This window comes from Elephantulus edwardii, unplaced genomic scaffold, assembly GCF_000299155.1.
Source record: "Elephantulus edwardii isolate Elephantulus edwardi_28Jun2011 unplaced genomic scaffold, EleEdw1.0 scaffold00144, whole genome shotgun sequence".
NCBI lineage: Eukaryota > Metazoa > Chordata > Mammalia > Macroscelidea > Macroscelididae > Elephantulus > Elephantulus edwardii.
The window spans coordinates 2,379,772-2,403,446 of record NW_006399894.1 but is presented as its reverse complement, the minus strand read 5'-3'; the positions used below and the strand labels follow the sequence as shown (position 1 = coordinate 2,403,446).

The window sequence follows — 23,675 nt, the reverse complement described above, 5'->3', positions numbered from 1 at the left end:
TGCTAGGAAGAGCACACTTATATTTATTGCTGCGATATTCACAATAACAAAGAGATGGAAGCAACTCAAGGGCCGATCACAAATGAGTGGATTGTGATATATTCACACAATGGAATACTACATAGTACTGAAAAACAAGGAACTCATAAAATATTACACAATATGTGTTACCCTAGAGGACATTATGTAATGTGAAATATCTCAATCACAAAAGATCAAATACTGCATAATACCACTGTTCTAAAACAGGACTGAGTTTTAGGATTAGGTTAAGGAGAAACTACAAAAAGAGAGGATAAATAATGAATACTGCATTGGAACAAATGAAGGAAAGAACCGTTTAAAAGGAATATAAATTTATACATTATACACATGACAACAGCCTAGAACGAGAGGTACATTGCAAGAAGACTGGGGAGGGAGTAAAATGTGCAACAATGAAAGAATAAAAATTTAACTTTTCTTAAAGTAAAACATATAAGAAGAATAGAGTGATTAAAAATTTTATTTACTTTTTTAAATATAGAGTACTTATTACCTAGAGGGTTGTGCTGCCTGCCAGCCTAAAGGTGGTGTCTCATTACCTGTTTGAATCCACCAGCTCCTCGTTAGCAGAACAAGAGACAATCTCCTCCAAAAAGGACCATTTTTATAGTATCAGAAAACCTGCTGGAGGGTTAGCTACAAGTTAGGTCTTACCAAAGGTAGCAATGAGTTTTCTCAAAGAATTGAAATTGATAAAAATTATTCATATTTTTCCTTACTTCTATTGTTAGTATTTATGCAAAAGGAGAAGATCCTGTGGATGGTACAGGATAGGGCAAGGATCCAGTCTATTGTTCATAGGGTCACTATAAACCATAGTTGACTCAACAATACATAACAAACATTATTATAATGAAATATTGTTTACTGAATAAAAACTATTTAGGGTGAATTTTAAAAGGTCCAATTGAATGCCATATTTTCTAAACATTTTCTGTTCCATGAAATTCTTCAGGAAGGAGTGCTTTTTAGAAGACATTCATTGTATATCCTTTTAACCTGCTTTTCTTCTCTCTGCATTTAGTTATTCTTTTCCTTTGCAGCACTTACATTTTTTCTTTTCTCACCAACATTTCCTTGTGTTTATTTACCTGTCCTGGTATCTCCGTGATAGCAGATTCCTTGCATTTAGCTTTTTTTAACTTGTAAAATTTTCTAATGCTTATATGTGGTCTATAAATATAATGAAATTTTCTGAAGGAGGATGTGGTCATTAATTCTACATATATCAAAGCAGAATGTTCCCTCTCTAAACAGAATAGCAGCTCACACTGTGCATAAGACAACTCTTGTTTCCTCCAAACAAAGAGTATTTCTGTGGGTATTTTTTTTTCTTAAGCAGGCCTTTAAGAAATATTCATAATCTCTCTGTAATGCCTTTAAGCTAAGTGTGTGACCAAAATTGTAAGAGATTTCTAGTGAGTTTTGTACATCCTGATATTCTGTAAACAAAGAATTCATTCCATTTATTAGATAAAGACACATAACCATATAGGACAAAATGGTTTTTTTTGTTGTTGTTGTTAAGTGCCCTCTAGTTAACTAACACTCTTGTCAACCCTATGTACAATAGGTCCAACCGCAGTCCTATCTTGTGCCACCCTCATTATCTCTGACACACTTGAGCCCATTGTTATGTTCTCTTTGTCAGTCCATCTTGTTGAAGGGCTTCCTTTCTTTATTGATCCTCCAACTTCCCAAGCATGCTGTTTTTTTCCAAGGAATAACCCCACTTAACAACATGGCCAACATATGTGAGACCAAATTTACTACCCTTACCTAACGGGGCATCTTTTTTAATTTGTTCCAAAAGAATACTTGTTTGTCCTTCTGTCAGTCCGTAGGCTATTTAGCATTCTTCTCCAACACCACAACTGAAAGGCATGGGTTCTTCTGTCATTCTGTCTTCTATTGTCCAACTTTCAGATGTGTAACAAATAATTGCAAAGATCATGATTTGGATCCACCTTAGTCTTCAAACTGTCTTACTTGCTCAGGGCAATGCAGAACTGCCCAATAGCACTTCCAAGGCTGCAAATCGATATAAACAGACTACCACATTATTCTCCTGCAGAATGACTGTTGTGTTTGATCCAGGTATGCTCAGTTAACAGTTGAGCACTTTAACCACAGTGAAACCAAGACTGTTATATTGTTGGTAGGTGTTGACTTATAATGACCTTATGTATAATAATTCTGAACTCTGCCCTATCCTATACCATCCTCACAGTCTCTGACATTCTTAAGCTCGTTGCTATAATCACTGTGTCAATTGAATGGGACCTTCTAAGAATCAAATCCTTATGCACATCCAAAAACTTCTCCAACAGGGTAAAAAGGGAAGCCACAGACTGAGAAAAAGTATTTGGTAATGGCATGTCAGATAAGGGACCTATATCTAGGATTTTATAAAATACTTGAGCACCACAACAAGATAAAGGTAAATAATCCAATTGAAAAAATGGGCACAGGATATGAACAGACACTTCACCAAAGAAGACATTTAGATGGCCAACAAGCACATGGAGAAATGTTCAAAATCCCAAGCTCTAAGAGAGATGCAAACTAAAACAACTATAGGATATCATCTCACCCCAGTAAGAATAGCAAAAGTTAACCGAATGGCAAGCAACAAATGCTGGCGAGGTTGTGAAGAAACTGGAAAATTTATTCACTGTTGGTGGAAGTATAAAATGGTGCAACCACTGTGGAAGGTGGTATGGCACTTTCTCAAAAAGCTGCAAATAGATATACCATTTGACCCAGCAATTCCACTATTGGGAATATACCCCAAAGAGACCAGAACTGACATCCAAGAAGATATATGCATACCCATGTTTATTGAAGCTTTGTTCACAATAGCAAAGATTTGGAAAAAAACCCAGGTGCCCATCAATAAAGGAATGGATAGAGAAGCTGTGGTATATTTATACAATGTAATACTACACTGCATTGAAAAACAAAGAAGCTATGCAATATTATTCAAAATGGGTGACCCTGGGCGGCATTATACTGAGAGAAGTATCTCAGTCACTAAAGAACAAATACTGCATGGTGCCTCTGTTGTAGAACAGGACTGACATTGGGGTTGGGGGGAGATTGAGAAAGATGGGTTTAATAATGTATACTGCATTGAAACCAATGAGGAAGAAAACTGTTTAGAAGGGATATGTGATTAAGTATTTTTGTCATTACGAGAGTCCAGAGCGAAGGCTGCATGGTGTAGTGAACCTGGAGGGAGGGATTGTAAAACAATGAAAGACTTTTTCATTTACTTTTCCAAGAGGGTAGTGTACTGAGGGGGATGCATTGGAAAGGGAGAAAAGTGCAACAATGAATGAATGGAAATCCAAAGTCTCTGTAAATTTTCATTGAAATTAATAATAAATTTTTCAAAAAGAAAGACTACTTCTCTTTCACTAACCTTCCACCTTTCCAAGAATTATGTTCTTCTTCAAGGAATGAGCTCTACTAAAAACATGTCCAATGCATGAGAGACAAATGTTCATAACTTTACCTTCAAGAACTCTTAACTGCACATTCTGAAGACAGTTTGTTCTTTTGGCAGTCTAGGAGATATTCAGCATTTTTCTCCAATACCACACTTCAAAAGTGTTAATTCTTCTTCTGTCATCTTTATTAATTGTCTAGCATCCAGATGCATAGCAAATGATGGAAAAGACCATAGACTGAATTAGGTATACCTGATGTCAGTCCTCAAGCTGACATCATTGCTCCTCAATAATTTGGACAATTCCCTGACTCCAGATTTGTCCAGTGCAATATGTCTCCTGATTTGCTGACTGCTGTTTCTAAAGGGGTTAATTGTGAATCCAAGTAAGATGAAGTTGTTGACACTCTCAACCTTTCCTCCATCTGTCATGATGTTGCTTATCTGTGCAGTGGTGAAAATGTTTGTTTTCTTGACATTGAGGTGCAATCCATATTGAAGCTACATTCTTTGTTCTTCTATAGTTGGTGCGTCAAGTCCTCACTTTCAGCAAGCTACGTGGTATCATCCACATAATGTAGGTTGTTGATGACTCTTCCTCAGAACCTGATGTTACATTCTTCTTCGTATAGAGTCCAGCTTCTCAAATAATTTAGTTAGAATACAGATTGAATAGGTATGGAGAAAGGATACAATCCTGGCACACATCCTTTATTTAAAAAAAAAAGTTTAACAACAGCAAACTATGTAATATTTAATTTCCTTGTTCACAGGGAATAGGTATAGGTATAGGTATAGGTATAGGTATAGGTATAGGCATAAGCACAATGAAGTGTTCTACGATTCTCATACTTTTCAAAGTTAGCCATAATGTATTATGATTCACTCAGTCAAATATCTTTGTCTATTCAATAAAACACAAGTAGGCATTGTTCAGCCATTCTTTGCTTTCAGCCATGATCCATCTGATATCAGCAATGATATATCCATTGTGCCATGACCTCTTATATATTTAGCTTAAAATTCTGACAGTTCTCTTTCTTGTACTGTTTAAGCCCCTTTGTAATAATTTTCATCAGTAGTTTTATCTTAGGTAATATTGATATCATTTTTTATAATTTCTATATTCTGTTGGATCACGTTTCTTGGGAATGAGAAAATATATGAATCTCTTTCAGTCAAGTCTGTCAGACAACTATCCTCCATATCTTCTGGCATAGACTGATGAGCATGCTAGTTGAAATATATCACCTGGTTGCCCACTGATTTCTGGGCCCTAATTTTTTTGCAAATTCTTCAGTACAGCTTGTATATTTTCCTTCATTAGTATGACTCTTGAATCATATGGTACTTTTTGAAATGTTTCAGCGGCAGCCAATTCTTTTCACTACAGTGATTTGGAATATTCCTATCTCCTCCTCCTCCTCCTCCTCCTCCCTTTCCTCCTCCTCCTCTTCCTCCTTCTTCTCCTCTTTCTCCTCCTTCTCCTTTTCCTCCTCCTCCTCCTTCTCCTTTTCGTCCTCCTCCTTCTCCTACTCTTCCTCCTCCTCTCCTCCTCCTCCTTTTCCTCCTCTTCCTCCTCCTCCCTCTCCCCCATCCTCCTCCTCCTTCTTCCCACCTCTCTCCATATTCCTTACTGGATCATTCAAGATTTTGCTCAGAGTATCCTTAAGTATTACAAATGGAGGCTTAAGTGTTTTCAGCTTGAGAAATGCTGAGTTCTTCCATTTTTATTCTCTAATTTCCACTCCCTGCCCATTCCATTATAATACTTTTCTCTGTCATCTAAAGCTTCCCTTTGTGATATTATGTTTAGCTCTTTTAGCTCCACATCTGTTCATTTTGTTTTGACTTCTAGGCACTCCAGTGCAATTTTTAAAATCTTCTCTGACATTCATTTTGGATTTTTCTTTCTTCTCTTTTCATGGGTATAACCTTGAAGTTATCTTACAACTAATCTGGTCTTTGATCCTTGATGATCAATGCTTCAAATCTGTTCTTAAGATGATTTTAAAATTCAGATCAGTTAGACTCAAGACTATATTTCGATTGTTGTGGACTTGCTTTAATTTTCTTTTCAGCCTCAGTCTGAACTAGCACATGTACAAATAATGGTTTGTTCCCCATTCAGTGCCAGGCCTGGTTTGGACTGCTTTTGGGCTTCTTGATTTCTTCCACAGATGTAGTCAATCTGATTCCTATGCAGTTAATCAGGTGATATCTTGGTGTAAATTAATATTTTGTGTTTTTTAAAGAAAAGGTATTTATGAAAAAAGAAATTATTGAATGTACAAAATTAAGTCATTTTACTTTTTATCTCATTTCTGTCACTAGGTCTGTATTTTCCAACTATGATTCCTTCTTGTTTCCAATTTTTCTATTCAACTCACCAGTTATCATTAATGCATTTTGATTGCATGTTTCGTCAATTTCAGACGGCAAGATTTAGTAAAAATCTTTAATTTCCTCCTCTTAGATTTTAGCTGCTGCAGCATATATTTGAATGATGGTTGTACTAACAGGACATCCTTGTATACATATAAATAATATCCTATCACTCACAACATTATCCTTCAAAAAGATGTTGTTGTTGTTGTTGTTGTTGTTGATTACCTTGGAGACAAGCATGACTGATGGCAACCCCATGCACAAAAGGCCTGAAGCCCCTCTACAACTATCAACCTTTTTCAAAGTTGATATATTTTCTGGAGGCATGTTATTTAGGAAGTGGAGGCCACACCTACTTCCAAACCTGTCATAGTATGTTATTGTTGTTGTGTGCTCTTTAGTCGCCTGCAATGTATAGCCATCCTATGTATAGTAAATCTGAACCCTTCCCTATCCTGAGCCAGTTTCACTAACTCAGACACACCAACCCCCACCGCCTCAGTTACTATATCAATCCATATCATCTGAGGTCTTCCTCTCCTGTGCTGTTTGTCCATCCTTCGAAGCATGATGTCCTTCTCCAAGGACTAATCTCTCCTGGCTACCTGCCCAATGTAAGTGAGGTGGAGATTCAAAATCCTAGCCTCCCAGGAGAGACTTGGTTTCACCCTCTCCAAGACAGACCCATTTGTTTTCTTGGCAGTCCATGGTATATTCAAGACTCTTTTCTAGCACCACACTTGAAGGCATCTAATTCTTTGGTCACCCTTAGTTATTGTCCAACCTTCTGAAGCAAAACAAGTAATTGAGAAGGCCACGGTCTGGATTAGGTGCACCTTTGTTTCTAGACTGACATCGCTGCTCTTCAGCACTCTGGAGAGGTCCATGACAGCAGATTTTCCTAATGTAATTCTTTTGATTTCCTGATTACTGGTGTTAAGAGTGTTGATTGTGGATCCAAGCAAGCTGTAATTGCTAACAATTGCAATCTCTTCTCTGTTTTATTATGTTGCTCCCAATTGGCCCAGTGGTGAGAATCTTTATCTTCTTGATATTGAGAATCACTCCATATTGAAGACTACAGTCTTTGACCGTTTGTAGCAAGTGCTTCAGGTCTTCTTCAGTTTCAGCAAGCAAAGTTGTCTCATATGCATATCTGTAAGTTGTTAATGAGTCTTCCTCAAATCTTGATGCCACACTCCTCCTTATGAAGCTCTGATTCCTGAATGATTTGTTCTGCATACTGATTGAAAAGGTATGGGGGCAGGATTCATCCCTGATGCACTGTGAATGCAACGCCATTCTTAATATTTTTTATTCATAGCAGTGTATACCATGTGACTGTCTGATTCAAAGTGGCCAAAGGCAATTCATCTCCTCTTACAAATGCCTAGAATGTCAATGTTCATGTATTCCATTTCATTTTCACAACTTCTAGTTTCCAACATTCATACTTCGTACATTCCATATTCCAACTATTAAAGGATATTTGCAGCTGTTTCTCTTCATTTTGATTGACTTCCAATCTGGTTTCTATCTCTGATACTGTAAATATACATGTTCTTCTGTTATTCATGGCATTTTCAGAGGCCTCCTACTTAAGAAGTGCATGGGCAATTTTGCTTTTTAGGCTGTCATAATCTAGGCACCTGACTAAAACCTGTCCACATGGATGATGCTTGTGGCATTTGACACACCAGTGGTATAGCTTTCAGCTTCACATCAACTTACAAGTTACCTCCACAAAGCAGTCAATTACTGTCCTAATAAGAACAATTGTAAACTAGCAAGGATACATGTACTCAGTCTAGAAGGTGATTAACAATATGCAGATCATTCCTTCAATACAACAAACTGACAGGTAAGTGTTGTACCCCTAGTAGCCAATCAGGTATACAAATATCATATTACATTACCAGATCCAGGTAAAGCTGATGGTAGCATGACAGGATGTACTCCTGGATGGATATTAAAGTATTCCAGCTAAGACTCAAGGCCAGAACAGTGGGGTAATGTCCTAGATATGGTTATTAAAGTCACAGTGATGTTTCTGCTAGATCTTTAACGCTGATGCTTCACACAGCACCTGTTTTTGCTAACACCACACTTTTGGGCTAATACCACTCCTGTGGGTTCTGGCCAATTTGATTCAAATGATCACATAGTACACTATGGCAGGAACGAAAAACAGAAGAAAAGTGGTGTTACATTTAGAGTTAAAAAGAAAATCCTTTTTTGCTAACACCACTCTTCTGGTGCTTGGGCCTCTTATTTCAGAGCTGAGACCACCCAGAAGATGGGCCTTTTTTGTCAACTGAGACTAGTTTGCTGTCAATGTTGTTAAATATCATCAAGCTGATGATGACAGCTCGGCGTGCTCATATGAATAACAGATCAAAACATAGTCAAATCCTATACAGTTCTCACAATCTCTGCTGTGCTTATGCTCATTGTTATAGTCTCTGCCAATTCATCTCATTGAGTATCTTCCTCTTTTTTGCTGACCTTCTACTTCCTCAGCATGGTGTCTTCTTCCAAGGACTGGCCTGTTGTGATAGCATTCTTAAAGTATTTAAGATAAAGTTTCACTATCTTTGCCTCTAAGGAGCATAATGGTTGCTCTTCCTCCAAAGAGAGTGTTGTTGTTTTTTTCCCTCTCCCCTTTTTGTTCTATAAAATAGTGCACATTAAGATTCCTAGACAGCCTTTACTATAGATGGAAATTTTGGCCAGAGTGCTTACAGTTTATTCCTATGAAAAATGTCAGAGACTTTTTTCAAACTCTATCACTAGAAACGATATTAAGCAGTTATTAAAATACAGGAACTGACTGCAGAATCTGCAAGTTGCAAAGAGTGTTGTAAATCAACTAAGCAATTAGCATGAGTTTTTTTAAATGACTGAATACAAATTCAGAATTATGTGATTATTATCTAATAATCCAACAAGTGATGTGAATAAATCCTTGCTAATATGAAAACTATCAACTACTGAAAGAAACATCCTTTTCTACTAGCAGCTCCAAGAATCCTCATGTCAACGTACTTAGGTTAATAAACTACAGATATTCTGTGTAAGCTTCCCTTTATCCTAGTTGCTAAGACTTGTGCTTAGAGAACCTGTCATCCAATTGATGAGCAAATCAAAATCTGCAATTTGTTTTCATTTACTAGGCAGGCAGCTTTCTCCTACTTTGAAGGACTCAGTTCTATTAATGTTCTTTGACACTAAGTGGTAAATTAATTTTAAAGACAGGATTGCATAATGTCTTGTCTCCCATCCATCTGTATACTGCAAGGCTCATTAACTATGTACCTAGCCTTTGGAAATACCTGCTAAATAGACACAAGCATAATCTCCATCATATAGTGTTATACAATTAATGACCTTTTTCTTCCTTTTTACTTTATATTTCTATATAAATGCTTGCAGGGAAAAAAAATCTATAAGATATTAGTTAATAACGTTCAAGTAACAACTATCCAGAACACAAAACAGAGTATTGGTGACTTAGAAAAAACTCAAAGGAATTTGAGACTTATTCAACTCCTATAACGTTAGAAAGTACTTATAAATTAACTGTTATTTAAAGATTATTAGGTCAAAGAAATAATTGAAAAAGAAAAACTGATGAAGTAATCACCTTTTCAATGTATATTCACTTATACATGATTTTTAAAAAATTTTATTAACTTAGTTATATTGTTAGGCTCTAGTTTGACCAAAAGACATTTAATATTATGTTTATTAATATGACAATGTGGATCATATTAAATTATGGATAACATTTAGAAGAATGGGAATATCTGAACAATTACTTGTGTTCGTGTGAAACCCACACATAGACCTACAAGCTCTTGTTCATACAAAACAAGGGGACATTGTATAGCTTAAAGTCAAGAAAGTTGCACGTCAGGGTTGTCTCCTTTCTCCATATCTGTTCAGTCTGTATGTTGCACAAATCATTCATGAAGCTGGACCAGTGAAGAAAGACTGTGGCATCAGGATTAAAGAAAGACACATCAGCATCCTGAGTTGTGTAGGTAGCACAGTCATACTTGCTAAGGGAGTATTTTAAACACTTGCTGCAGAAAATACAACTTTCAACACGGATTACAACTCAATATCAAGAAAATGAAATTCTTACCATTAGACTAAAAGGCAACTTTACAATATATGAAAGACTGAAGCTGTCAGTGCTTTCATTTTACTTGTATACATAATCACCACTTAGGGTAACAGCAGTCGAGAAATCAAAGGACATACGTGTATTGGGGAAAGTATGTTATCAAGAAACTCTCTAATGTGCTAAAGAGCAAGGATGAAATTATAAAGACTAAGGTGTGCCTGATTCAAGCCATGGCCTTTTAAATTACTTTCTATGTATCTGAAAGTTTAGACATTGAATAAAAATGACATAGAAAGGGTAAATTTTTTTTAATTTTAGTATTGGAGTCGAGTAGTAGGTATCCAATAGATTACCTAAAGGAAAAACAAATCTATCTGGGAAGATTATAATCAGGGTCTTCCTTAGTAGTAAGGGTGGTGAAACCTCATCTGACATATTTTGGGCATGCACTCAGGAGAGGGAAGCCTTTGGAAAAAGACACCATGCTGGGAAAGATGGAGAGTTAAAGAAAGAGAGGAAGATCCTCTATAAGATAAATTGACTTAGTGACTGCAGCAGTGGGTTTGAGCATGTTGGAGATGGTGTAGAATAGGGTAAGCTTCAGATCCATTATTTATAGGGTCGTTATGAGCAATAAGTAATCAACTCAGCGGCACTTAATGACATCCACAATGTATTTCTCCTTGTCCTTGACAGAATTGGAGAGTGTCATACTATTTTTCTACTGTTCCTCAGTTTTCTCATGCTTTTAGATTTTGTATCTTTTTTGAGATTTTGTGTGTTTTTCTCTTGTAACTGAATAATATGTCTGACTACTGCTGTTCATTAATTTACTCTTCTTCCATCTAAATAAGCTAGCAAATTTAGTCATTAAGTTCTCAAATTTGATCGTTGCTATTTTCAGTTGTCATTTTTGTTTGGTTCTTTTCAAGTCTATAATCCTACTTTTTAATAGTTTCTAGTTTCCTGCCATTTAAAACAAATGTCGTCCATTTCATTAAAAAGCGTTAAATGCAGGGTTTGGTTTTGTTTCTTTTCATTCTAGCCTCTAAATTTTGAAGGATCATATTTTGTCTATTATTTCTTCTCATAAATTAAGAATAATTTCTTTTTAACAACTTTTTATTGTATGAAGGACATTATATTCAAAGAATCATTTGAAGAAAAATGAGGCCTAAATAATGATTTTTCAGAGAAATATATTTGTTTCTATCAAGCCAAAGGAGTTTGTACAGTCTAATATTGCCATTACTTTTTGGAAGCAGTAGTGACATCTACTTCCTAAACAACAAGCCTATGGAAACTATGAACTCTGAGAAATGACGAGAGTTATAGAAAAGCTTCAGGTCTTTTGTTCATAGGGTCTCTATGAGTCGTGCTCACCTCGATGGCAAGCAACAACAAAAATACCTTAAATCGTATGAAAACTTGAGATTAATTGTGCATTTGATTTGCTTTAATGTCTTTCTCATCTTGAAGTATCAGTTTAATACAAGAAATTTCTCCCACATTCTTCTACCCCTTATGCAAAAGAAATGCTCTGGGATTAAATTTCTCTTTGAGAAGTCATTCTACATATTCATCATCAGGAGAAAATGCCAATTGGGTGAGAATGGGTGTGTTTTTGTTTTGGTTGTTGAGTGTGCTGAGGATTAAATTCTAAATCTTTATGGCACAGTATTACTACTGCATTAGATTTCCTAGCATATAATTTGATAGTAGTAGGTAATTGAAGTTATTTTTCTCCCATAGATCTGAGAGTTCAATCAACCAGCCTTTCCATTAGATACTATTGTGCCAATAGACTCCGTATTTAGATCTTTAGCATGGTTGTTGTTGTGTACCATTGAATCGGAACCAATCCATAGCTGACTCTCCAGCAGATTTTCAGAGGCAGTTAGTTCACAGGAGGAGACTGCCCATTTTTCTCTTGTGGAGCAGCTGATGAATTTGAACCATGTGCCTCCAAGATTGCAGTGCAGTTTCTTACCACTAGGTCAGGTATACTTTATTGCCTCCATAGCTATCTACTATTGCTAACTGTCTAACTATCTGAACATTTGAACTCCGGTAGCCTAGTGGTGAGAAAGTGTGCTGCAATCCCAAAGGCCTGCAGTTCAAGTGGACCAGCTGCTCAGCAGAAAAAGAATAGGCAATCTCCTCCCATATGATTAACTGTCTCTGAAAGCCCTCTGGAGATTCAGCTATGGGTCATACCTCACCCAATGGTACACAACAACAACAACAACAGAGATCTTAACAAGACTCTCCAATTTGACAATCCTTGGAGACCAGATAAAGGTCCAAATTTTCTTATGTATTCCAAATGCAGATTATCCGAGAGGCTGGGCTCTATGAGGAGAAGTGTGGCATCAGGATTGGTGGAAGATCTATTAACAATCTGCGTTATGCAGATGACACAACCCTGCTTGCTGAAACTGAGGAGGACCTCATGCACTTGCTGCGAAGGGTCAAGGACTGCAGCCTTCAGTATGGACTGAGGCTCAATGTCAAGAAGACAAAGATTCTCACCACTGGACCAATTGGCAGCATCAGGATGGATGACGAAGAGATTGAGATTGTTCACAGCTTCAGTTTGCTCGGCTCCACAGTCAACACTCTTGGCACCAGCAGCCAGGAAATCAAAAAACATATTGCGATGGGAAAGTCTGCTGTTAGGGACCTCTCCAAAGTACTCAAAAGCAACGATGTCTCTCTGGAGACTAAGGTGTGCCTGATACAGGCCATGGTCTTTGCAATCACTTGTTATGCATCAGAGAGTTGGACAATGACTAGCAAGGATAAAGGGAGAATTGACGCCTTTGAGCTGTGGTGCTGGAGAAGAGTATTGAATGTACCATGGACTGCCAAGACAACAAACAGATTCATCCTGGAGAGGGTTGAACCAGGCTACTCCTTGGAGGCAAGGATTCTGGGGCTTCGTCTGACATACTTGTTGTAAGGAGAGACAGGTCCTTGGAGAGGTACATCATGCTTGCTAGAGTGGAGGGACAGCACAGGAGGGGAAGACCCTCTATGAGGTGGATTGATTCAGTGACTGGGGTAATCGGGATGGGTGTTTCAGAGGCAATGTGATCGGCACAGGATAGAGCAGGGTTTAGGGCTGTTGTACATAGGGTTGCTATGAGTCACAAATGACTCGACGGCACATAACAAAACAACAATTCCAAATGTATTCACAGTGAGTAAGACAGGAGCATAGTGACCATTTAGTCCAGAAATACTCTTTTGAAATGCGCCCTTGAGATGGTTTAAGGGTCCTAGGAAGGGAATATAGCTAACTCTGAGTAGTTAGAAAACTCTAAATTGCTATGGTTTTATATATTTTACATAATGGACATTGGAATATTATTTTCATTAAATAATTATAATCATTTAAAGGAGAAAGAAAAAATATGATATTCTAGATGGATGTTGGCTGAAAGCAGAGGTAACAATGAAATGTCTATCTGTGTTTAATTGAATATGGAAAAAAATTTCACAACAAACTGTGGCTGACTCTGAAAAGAATGGGAATCCCAGAACATTTGATTCTACTTATGCAAAACCTATACTTGGAACAGGAGTCAGTCATAAGAACAGAGCATGGAAACACCGCAATATTCAAATCACAAAGGGTATACACCAGGTATTTGTCCTTTCTCCATACCTTTTCAATCTATATCTGAACAGATCATCCGGGAGACTTGGCATTATGAAGAGGAGTGTGGCTTCAGGGTTGGAGGAAGACTCAACAACAACCTGCATTATGCAGACGACACACCTTGCTGAAACTGAGGAGGGACTGCAGTGCTTGCTGCAGAAAGTCAAGAACTGCAAACTTCTATATAGATTGAAGCTCAATATCAAGACAACATCAAGGAAAAAAAAGATTCTCACCATGGGCCAATTGGCAGCATCATGATAGATTGTGAAGAGACTGAGTTTGTTAACAGCTTTAGTTTACTTTGCTCCACAATCAATAGTTTCAGTACCACCAGCCTGGAAATCAAAAGACAAATTGGGAAAATCTATTGTTAGGAACCTCTCGAGAGTACTGAAGAACAATGATGTCAATCAAGTCTGGAGACTAAAATGTGCCTGATCCAGGCCATGGTCTTAACAATTACCTGTCATGTATCAGAAAGCTGGACAATGATAGAAGGAAAATTAATGCCTTTTAGTTGTGGTGCTGGAGATAAGTGTTAAATATATCATGGACTGATAGGAGAACAAATTATTTCATCCTGGAGTTTCATCCTTGGAGGCAAAGATTCTGAAGCTTCATTTGTTGTACTTTGGGTGTGTTGCAAGGAGAAGGACATTATGCTTGGGAGGGTGGAGGGACAGTGCAAGAGAGGAAAACCCTCTATGAGATGGATTGACTCAGTGCCTTTGTTAATGGGAATAGTTGTGTCAGAGACAGTAAGTTTGACTTTGAATAGAGCAGGGTTCAGAGCTGTTGTAAAGAGGATTCCTATGAGTTGCAGATGACTTAACAGCACATAACGACGACAGCAATAAATCACTATTTATAAATTAAAGAATAAAGTGCAGAGAGAAAAAGTTAAAGAAAAAGTCCTTCTCCTTCTAGAACTTTCTATGTGACCTTAAGTTGCACCATGTAGTAGATAAAAAGTTTGTTCAAGTGTGCTGAGGACTGTGGGGGTGAGGGGTTGTTAATCATAGGGTGGCACCATTTGATAGGTGGAGGGGGAGTGATGGAACTTGGAAAGATTCAATGTGAAAAACAATATATATGAACTTTGTAAATAAGCCAGTATTTTTTAAAAAAAGTTTTTTCAGCTGTTAAAAAAAAGTGCGTGTTATTCCATTGTGTGAATATAGCACACTCTATCCATTGTTGATGGGCGCTTGGGTTGCTTCCAGCACTTTGCTATAGTGAACAAAGCCACAGTGAACATGGGTGTTCATATATCTGCTTGGGTGGCAGTTATGGTTTCTTTAGAGTATAATCCCAGTAGTGGAATTGCTGGGTCAAATATTATTTCTATTTCCAACTTTTTGAGAAAGCGCCATACAGCCTTCCATAGAGGTTTCACCATTTTACACTCCCACCAACAGTGAATAAGAGTTCCAATTTCGCCACAACCTTGCCAGCATTTGTTATTTGCTGTTCTATCAAACTTTGCTAATCTTACTGGGGTGAGATGATATCTCAAAGTTATTTTGGTTTGTATCTCTCTTAGAGCTAGGGATTTTGAACATTTTTCATGTGTTTGTTTGCCATCTGAATGCTACTATGTTGTACTGAAAAACAGGAACTCATAAAATGTTATACAAAATGGGTGAGCCTGGAGGATATTATGCTGAGTGAAATACCTCAGTTAAAAAGGGACAAACACTGCATAATGCCACTGTTATTAAACAGGACTGCCATTGGGGTTAGGGGAAAAAGAAAAGAGAGTTTTAATAATGTATACTGCATTGAAACAGAAAAAGGAGAGAGCTGTTTGAAAGGAATATATGATTAGGTATTATTTTCATGGCAAGAGTCCAGAATGAAAGCCTCATGGGGGAGTGGCCTTGGAGGTGGGGGGTGGGGGAGGAATTGTATAATAATGAAAGTTTTTTGGTTTTTTAATTTACTTTTCAAAGAGAAAAACACACTGGGAGGAGGGGTGTGTAGGGAGGAAAATGTGCAACAATGTATGAATGTAAATCCAAAGTCTCTAGAAACTTTCATTAAAACTTCAGTGTTTTTGTGCTCGCTTCGGCAGCACATATACTAAAAATTGGAACGATACAGAGAAGATTGGCATGGCCCCTGCGCAAGGATGACACGCAAATTCGTGAAGCGTTCCATATAAAAAACAAAACAAAACAAAACAAAAAAACAACAAACCTTCAATGTTTTAAAAAAGCACATAGCTGTTAACCTGCCAAATGGTGATTTTCCTTTCTTTGCAGTTTCCGTAGTTTTACTCTGGTGATTTCCTTTTATCGCTTTCGTAGTTTTTAGTCTGCTGTTTTCTTTATATTGCTTTTGTTGCATTCCTTTATTTTTAAATTTGTAATTTTGAGTGTATGGCTTTAGCAGAGAAATAGGTATGGCATGTGCCTGGAGCAATGCTGGAAGGTGGAACTCGCCAAACGTTTCTATTGCCCCTTGCTCTTTCCATTGCCAGCTTGAGAGCCCATTCAGCAAGTCAAAATAAATACTCTGTATTTGTGAGTTTCTCTCAGCGAAGTGTAAATTTACTCTCTTGGAAGTAGAAAGAGAAGACTTGAAAAGAAGAAACCAACGAACCAACTTTAATTTAAGTTCACATAGATCAATTTTTATCAGTTAAAGAAAAGTAAGGTGCAATTGTCATTTTCATTTATTGCCATAAAATTTAACATAAAGAATAATGAATTTGATTTGGAATTTTGATATTATGGTAAGGTTATCTAAACGATGTGTGTCATACATTTGGGAAGGAGCGCAATTTCCAAACATGTTACTGCCATTATTTTCTGTAGATATGTCTCTGCTCTATTCACATTTTTAAAGTAGTATCCAGTTGTATTATCATATGTTTTACTATTTTGAATATAGTAACTTTTAGCATTAGCGGCTCAGTAGATACTAAATGGATGGACCAACAGGCGAATAGATTTTGAGATTTAACTTTGTAGATAAATGCAATTAAACCAATCAGTATTGTCAATCACAGAAAAAGAACAAGTTGCTTTCTTCAGTTTTATTTTTGTTATTGTTTGTCTATCCTTTATATTACTGATTTTCTCTTAAGACACAATCAGCCTTAAGAAGAATTTACAAATAGTGAGACGAACTTGTAATAGAATTTGAAACAAGGCTTAAAATATTAATCCAGAAAGAGAGTGATAGGATGTAGTAAGAATTTATTTAGCACATACAATTAAAAAGGCATCTTCACCCATAAATCATCAACCCTGTTTAAAAGAACCCTTGTTATTGTTGTTGTTGGGTGCCTTTGAGTCAACTATGACCCATAGCGACTCTATTATGAATGAATCTGAACCTTACCCAATCTGGTGCCATCCTCATTTCTATTCTGTACCTTTAACCAATTTGAGCTGATGCTGGGATTAGAGTTTGACGATAAACCTCTGAATGGGATGGATAGATAGATGGATAGATAGATAGATAGATAGATAGATAGATAGATAGATAGATAGATAGATAGATGATAGATGATAGATAGAAATGACTATTGAAGACAACTAATAGTTCTAATTAGTCAGAATAATTCTGCTTTCAAGCAAATAAAAACCTAACATTGTTGTTGTTATGTGCCATCGAGTCACCTGTGATTCATAACGACCCTATGTACAACATCCCTAATCCCTGCTCTATCCTGTGCCAATCTTATTGTCTCTGACACACCTACTCCCATTACCCTAGACACTGAATCAATCCATCTCATCGAGGGTCTTTCTCTCCTGTGCTGTCCCTCCACCCTCCCAAGCATGACGTACCTCTACAAGGACTGGTCCCTCTGTGCAACATGTACAAAGTATGTCAAACGAAGCTTCAGAATCCTTGCCTCCAAGGAGCAGCCTGCCTGGTTTTACCATCTCCAGTACTAACTAGCATAACTAGATATATTAAAGTTAAAAATTAAACCATTTATAAATGTATCATAAATAGTATAATTATCAATATACTTGTGAGTGGGCATCAAAGCGAGTACCAGTCTTCTAGGTATCAACAGAAAATGGATAACTATGTTACATTATCTTACTACATTATTCTCATCATCATAAAAAAAAGTATTTCTGAGCCAAAATTAAGCTCTGTTAGTCCTGACAAATTAAGCAAATTTGAATCACGCTAATTTTTATGGAAAAGTTGAGTGATTAAGATGACCACTGTTACTATAGCAGGTGCACTGAATTTTATAAGGCTATTATTTAGTGTCTATGAGTAAAACCCAGAAGCAAAGTATCATTTTCCTTCTCAGTAAAGGCCATTTTGTGAGTCTCTAGAGAAAAATTATTCTAAGATAAAATCTTTGGGTAGTTTGGCCTGGGCTCAAGGATAGATTTTACCCTTCCCAGAGGACTGGATGGAGAATACACTGTAAATTGTTATCTGTAAATAATACTATGATTGAAAGATTTTTTAACAAATTTAGGAAATTAAAGAATAGATTATCTAATTTTCCCTACTCTACTAGTGTATTGCAAACCAATTGACTCTCAGTGCTAGGACTTCTAAAAAGTTAAAGGGGTCGATTTGTTATCTGTAAGAGAACAAAAATGTAAAAAGAGAAAAGCAGGGCATGCAGAAAGCAATTTGCTGAATTTACTATATTTGGCAATTTAACAAAAAGGTAAGTGATTTTTCCCCCCGTGGCTGTAGTTAAGAAGCTATTTTCATAATAAAATGTGTGCTTACATCAAAGTTATAAAGTTGTTTAGCAAATAACTTCTAGTAATCATTATAAATTTTTCCAAATTGTTGGCCTTGAGTGGGTTTTTATCTTTTGTGAAGATTATACGTTGATTATATCTGGTGAAATACTCTCTTATTTTTTTTAATATTAACAGTAAATACCCAAGTATAATAAATTTGTACTTTCCTAGATTTTATTTTAATACTGATGAATCCTAAATTGATTATGAGATAGTGAGGAAAAGAAAATAGCAGTCCTAAACTTATGAGGTTGTTTTGTGTGCTGTTGAATTAACCCATACTTAACCTGCTAGGGGATTTTCAGAGGTTTTAACTCACAGGACAGAAGTTGTCCATCTATCTCCCACAAAGCCGATGGTAGATTTAAACCACGTACTTTAGGGTGGACAGCACAACTTCTTACCATTAAACCACCAGGGTGATTTACAGCCATTGAAGTTTGAGGTATGAATAAGTTCCAAAGCCATGGCACATAATTTTAACAATATTTTGTAGTCATTTGCATCCTAATTTTAGATCATAACAAAAATAAACAAAAGAGTGCAAAGAATTAGTGATTAAACAAATGTGTACAATATGATGCTATAATATATATGTTATACTCAAATTCCTTCACTAAAAACAATTTTTACACTTATAAATGAATTTTTTTAAATTGTTTACAAGGAGCAATAAAAATTGACATCAATCTTTTCTTTTTTCCATGTAGGAAGAACCTTTTGTAATGGTCTCTGAAAATGTGTTGGGTAAACCAAAGAAATACCAGGGCTTCTCCATTGATGTTTTGGATGCCTTATCGAACTACTTGGGTTTTAACTACGAAATTTATGTTGCACCGGATCACAAGTATGGAAGTCCTCAAGAAGACGGGACATGGAATGGCCTTGTAGGAGAATTAGTCTTTAAGGTATGAATTTATTTATATATCTCATGTCTAAAGGTTTAGCTGCAATATGGAAAAGCTAATTTTATGTGATGTACATCTACTACAGAGCATTATTGGTCAAATTAAATGCAGAAGTTTCAGCTAATACAATTTTGAGAATGATATTGGAAAGAATAATGGCAAAGTAAATATAAAATTTAAATAGTTCTTATAATAGCACTATACCTTTATAAAACAAGAATTTGCCTCTGCCAAACTGGCTATTATTGTTGAAACTTAATTTTGTGAATGCACTTTTGTTTTGGGAGGATTTAAAAAAATTTTTTGATTGTTTTAGTAATTCACAGAAAGGTCATCAATAGACATTTTTTTCTCCCACCCACAATTCACTTGATAATGCACATCTTGTTCAACATTGTTGTTTAAAGTACATATAATGTCTAATTTTCATTTCTTTCAGATAATCCTTCCCTTTATTCCAGTATCATGTTTATTACCAATCGATTCTTTGCCTGTCCCACTCTCCTATCCTCAGTCTATCCTGTAACAGTGGTCTTGTGTAATATTGTCCTTCTGTGACTAAGATATTTCATTCAGCATAATGTCTTCTAGATTCATAGATGTTATACAGCTTCTAATCAGTTCATAATTTTTTAATGCTGTATAATATCCCACTGTGTTAATATACCACAGCTTTTCTATCCATTCATTTGTCAGTGGGCATTTGTGCTGTTTCCATATCTTTGCTATTGTGCAATTATGAGGTGTGTAATGAAGTCACAATGTAATTTACAAACACAATACATAGTATTAGTTGTCCTTTTTTAAAGCAATGTGATTTTCAAAAGTATTAAATTTCTGATAAATTAAAGACTGATTCCAGGGAAAAGGTAAATTAAATCAGGTATTTAATGTATTTTGCTTGTAATGTTCAATTTAAAAAAAAAATTAAAACTTTTTTGGTTCTAATTTTAGTTCTTCTTCTAAAACTTTGTTATTAGGTATATATAAATTAATAATTACTGAATTACTATTTCTTCCTGATTATATGAACAATCAAATTTGTATTTATAATCCATATTCATATATATGTATGTGTAATCTTTCCTCCTTTTTTCCATTCTTTGAGTTTCAATTGTTCCTTACTATTCTAATTTTTACTATTTTTTAGTTATATCCTTTTGCATATTTGGGAATAGTCTAGAAAAAATAGTGTAATTCTTAACATTATATCCTATTTAGAATTAGTATCATATTTTTTCACAGATACATATAACAAATTTCAAACAATATAACTTCATTTTCACCCACTCTTTTGTGTTTATTGTGGTTGCATATATCATAAAAATTGCAAAATAAATTGTCATAGCTTTTTGCTTTAAAAATCAGTTGTCTTTAAAAAGGTATTTTGTTGTTAGCTGCATTGAGTTTATTCTGATATGTAGATATAAAAAGATAGCTGCTGCTATTAACTGAAAATCTCATTTTTATTTTATATTGTTTTGTAAGTTTGAGCTCCAAGCTAGTGGTATTTATTTTCAAATTGAAGAACTCCTTTTTTAATATCTTGAAACATAATCCTATAGGTAAGATAAATTATCACTTTGTGTTTATCTAATAATGTCATTATTATCCCTCATTTTTACATGATTTTTTGGCTAGACATCAAATCACAGTTTAATGAGGGTTTTTTAAAAAAAAATTGGCAATGAATATGAGGATATTATTCTACTATCTTTATGTGTGTGTGGAAGAGAGAAACAGAGAGAAGGAGAGGGTGAGAGATGAAAAGTTAACCATTATCTATATATTTGGGTTTTGCTTTATATGTAAAATATCTTTTGTGTATGAGTTGGAGTGGTAGTTGTGGTAGCTGCTTATAATTTTTGGCTTTTTGTGTTTAGGTATTTTGTTATGCTGGGGGTTTTGGCTTGTTTTGTCTGTGCTTTATTTTGTTTGGTTTCATCTCCCCTGCCTAGGGTTTGCTGAACTTCTGGCATATATGCTTGTAACATTTAAGAAATGTTGAAAACTGTTTCTTAAGATGATTTTTCTTCCTTCTCCCCCTTCTCTTTTTGAGCCTGGCAGAATAATTAAGTAGAACATGTAATGCTGTTTCCAAATCACTAAGGTCTCATTTTTATATTTTTTAGTGCCTGATCTTCAACTTGGGAATTTTGTCTTAGACAATCTCAAACTATATAGGTATTTTCCTGCTTTCTCCATTTTCTATTGAATATATGAATTAACTTTTCATTCTAAATAGCTTTCTTTTCACCTTTACATATTTTTACATGGTTTTTATATTTTTTGGCTTTTTTAGATTTTCTATTTCCCTGTTCAGATTCTCCATTAACTAACTCATTATTAATCTTGCACCATATATATAGAATATCTCCTTTAATGACTCTGTCTAAAAATTCTAGTATATAGGTAAATTCTGGATCATCGACTGATTTTTTTCAATTGTCCCATGTCTTCACATATCTGGTTGTGTTTAATTGTATACTAGACATTGTGGTTGATACATTGTTGGAATTTGAGATTTTGTCTTTAGAATTGAGATTTTATCTTTAGAACTGTGTATTCTGAAGAAGGTTGACTTTTGTTCTAGCAGGCAGTTGAATCACCACCCAATCACCTTAAACAAGTAGAGGTTTAGATTTACACATTGTCAGGGCAAAACTACTTTGATTTTAGAAGTCTCTGCATGCCATAAAGGTTGACAGTTTAAACTAGTAATTTCCTTCTAGTACAAAAATCATAGTCATGCCAGTTGTACTCTGAAATCATAAGGTATTATGAATCAAACTCAAATTGTCAGCAACTTGTAACTACACTTTGATCGTGTTGTTGTTGTTAAGTGCCATCTAGTCCCAGGTGACTCATAGCGACCCTATGAAGGAGAGTCCTTGACGCTTGGGTGCCTTTCATCCTCTCTCGAGGTTCATAGGGTTTCTGGAGGCAAGCTATTATGAAAGTGGATGCCACTCCTCCTTCCAAGCTACTTTCATCATACTTTAAAAAAAAAAAAAAGATAGGTTTTTTTTTACAAAATTTGAATACAGTGATTTCAAGAAAAGAATCTTTCAATTTCCCTCACTTCCCCCCCATCAAATTGTACAACTCCATAATTAATTCTCCTCCCCGTGCATATCCTCATCCCTCTGCTTCCACCCTCCCTCAGCCCACCCTCTTGGATCCTCATACTCATTCCACAATTGTTTTTATACAATTTTTGTCCTTGTGGGACTGAGTTATTTCACTCAGCATAATGTTTTCCAGTCCTTCCCAAGTTAGGTACTAATTTACAAAAACATTGCTCCTGAGTGCTGCATAGTATTCCATTGTATGAATGTCCAGTGAGAGATTCCTTAGTTTAAGGAATATTTGCTTTTCTGGTTGATGACTTCCAGAGTTTTTATAGGAATGCTGCACTTTTTTCTAAAAGCTTCTGAATTAGCTTCTCATTACTGGTGACTGAGAACCTCCTCATAGCTGACTATCCAGTGGGTTTTCAGAGGCTGTAAATTGCAGGAAAGGAGATTACACATCTTTCTCCCACAGAGTCAACAGTAGATTAGAACCAGAGAAATACCAACTTTAGATTAACAGTGCAACTTCCTCTGGACTAGGCCACCAGAGCTCACCACTGAATAGCAGGTGTTCACTATCCAATTTCTTTTTCTCCTGTGGTGTGCAACAATTGAAAACTTGCTCAGCTATTTTAGCCTGCTTGCTGCTCCTTTCTGCTGATATAATTAGTCACCTTCATGCATACTTTAAGGGTCAGACTGCAATTTGAGGGAAGATTTTTTTACAGCTCTCGGAGCTCACTCAGCACCCCTCTCATTTCTGTGACTCCCTTTTCATTTCTGGCCTTCTGACAGCCTCAAGCACTATCTCTAACACTATAAGCTAGTAACACTAAAAACTTTCTTCTTGAGCTCTAGTTGCCCCCATTACCTTCTCTAAACTGTGGATTGCTGATGTTTTCAGGTGCTGTTGAGTCAAGTGCAACTCATAAGAACACTATACAAAACAAACCTGAACCTTATTCTGTGCCATTCTCATAATTTCTAACACAATCAAGCCACTTAGTGGTGCAGTCACTGTGTCAATGAAACTTGCTAAGGGTCATCTTCTCTTTCACTGACTCTTCTTCTTTGCAAGCATGATGTCTGTCCCTCCACCTTTCCAAGCATGATGTCTGTCTCCTAGAATTAGCCTCTCCTAGCAATATGCCTACATTATGAGATGAAACTCTGTCATCTTTGCCTCCCAGAAGCATTCTGACCATATTTTCTCTAAAACATAAATTTATTATTTTGGCAGTCCATATGATATTCATTGCTCTTCTCCAAAACCA

At 36.0% G+C, this 23,675-nt stretch overlaps 1 protein-coding gene across 2 annotated transcripts in view; it reads left to right on the top strand.

Moving 5' to 3' along the window:
• GRID2 (glutamate receptor, ionotropic, delta 2) overlaps window positions 1-23,675 on the top strand; it is a 2,375,079-nt gene that overhangs the window by 1,795,086 nt on the left and 556,318 nt on the right. For both annotated transcript variants that reach the window (XM_006894480.1, XM_006894479.1), the window contains one exon: window positions 19,130-19,327. In XM_006894480.1, the coding sequence (XP_006894542.1) occupies window positions 19,130-19,327 (198 nt within the window). The remainder of the gene's footprint in view (window positions 1-19,129; window positions 19,328-23,675) is intronic.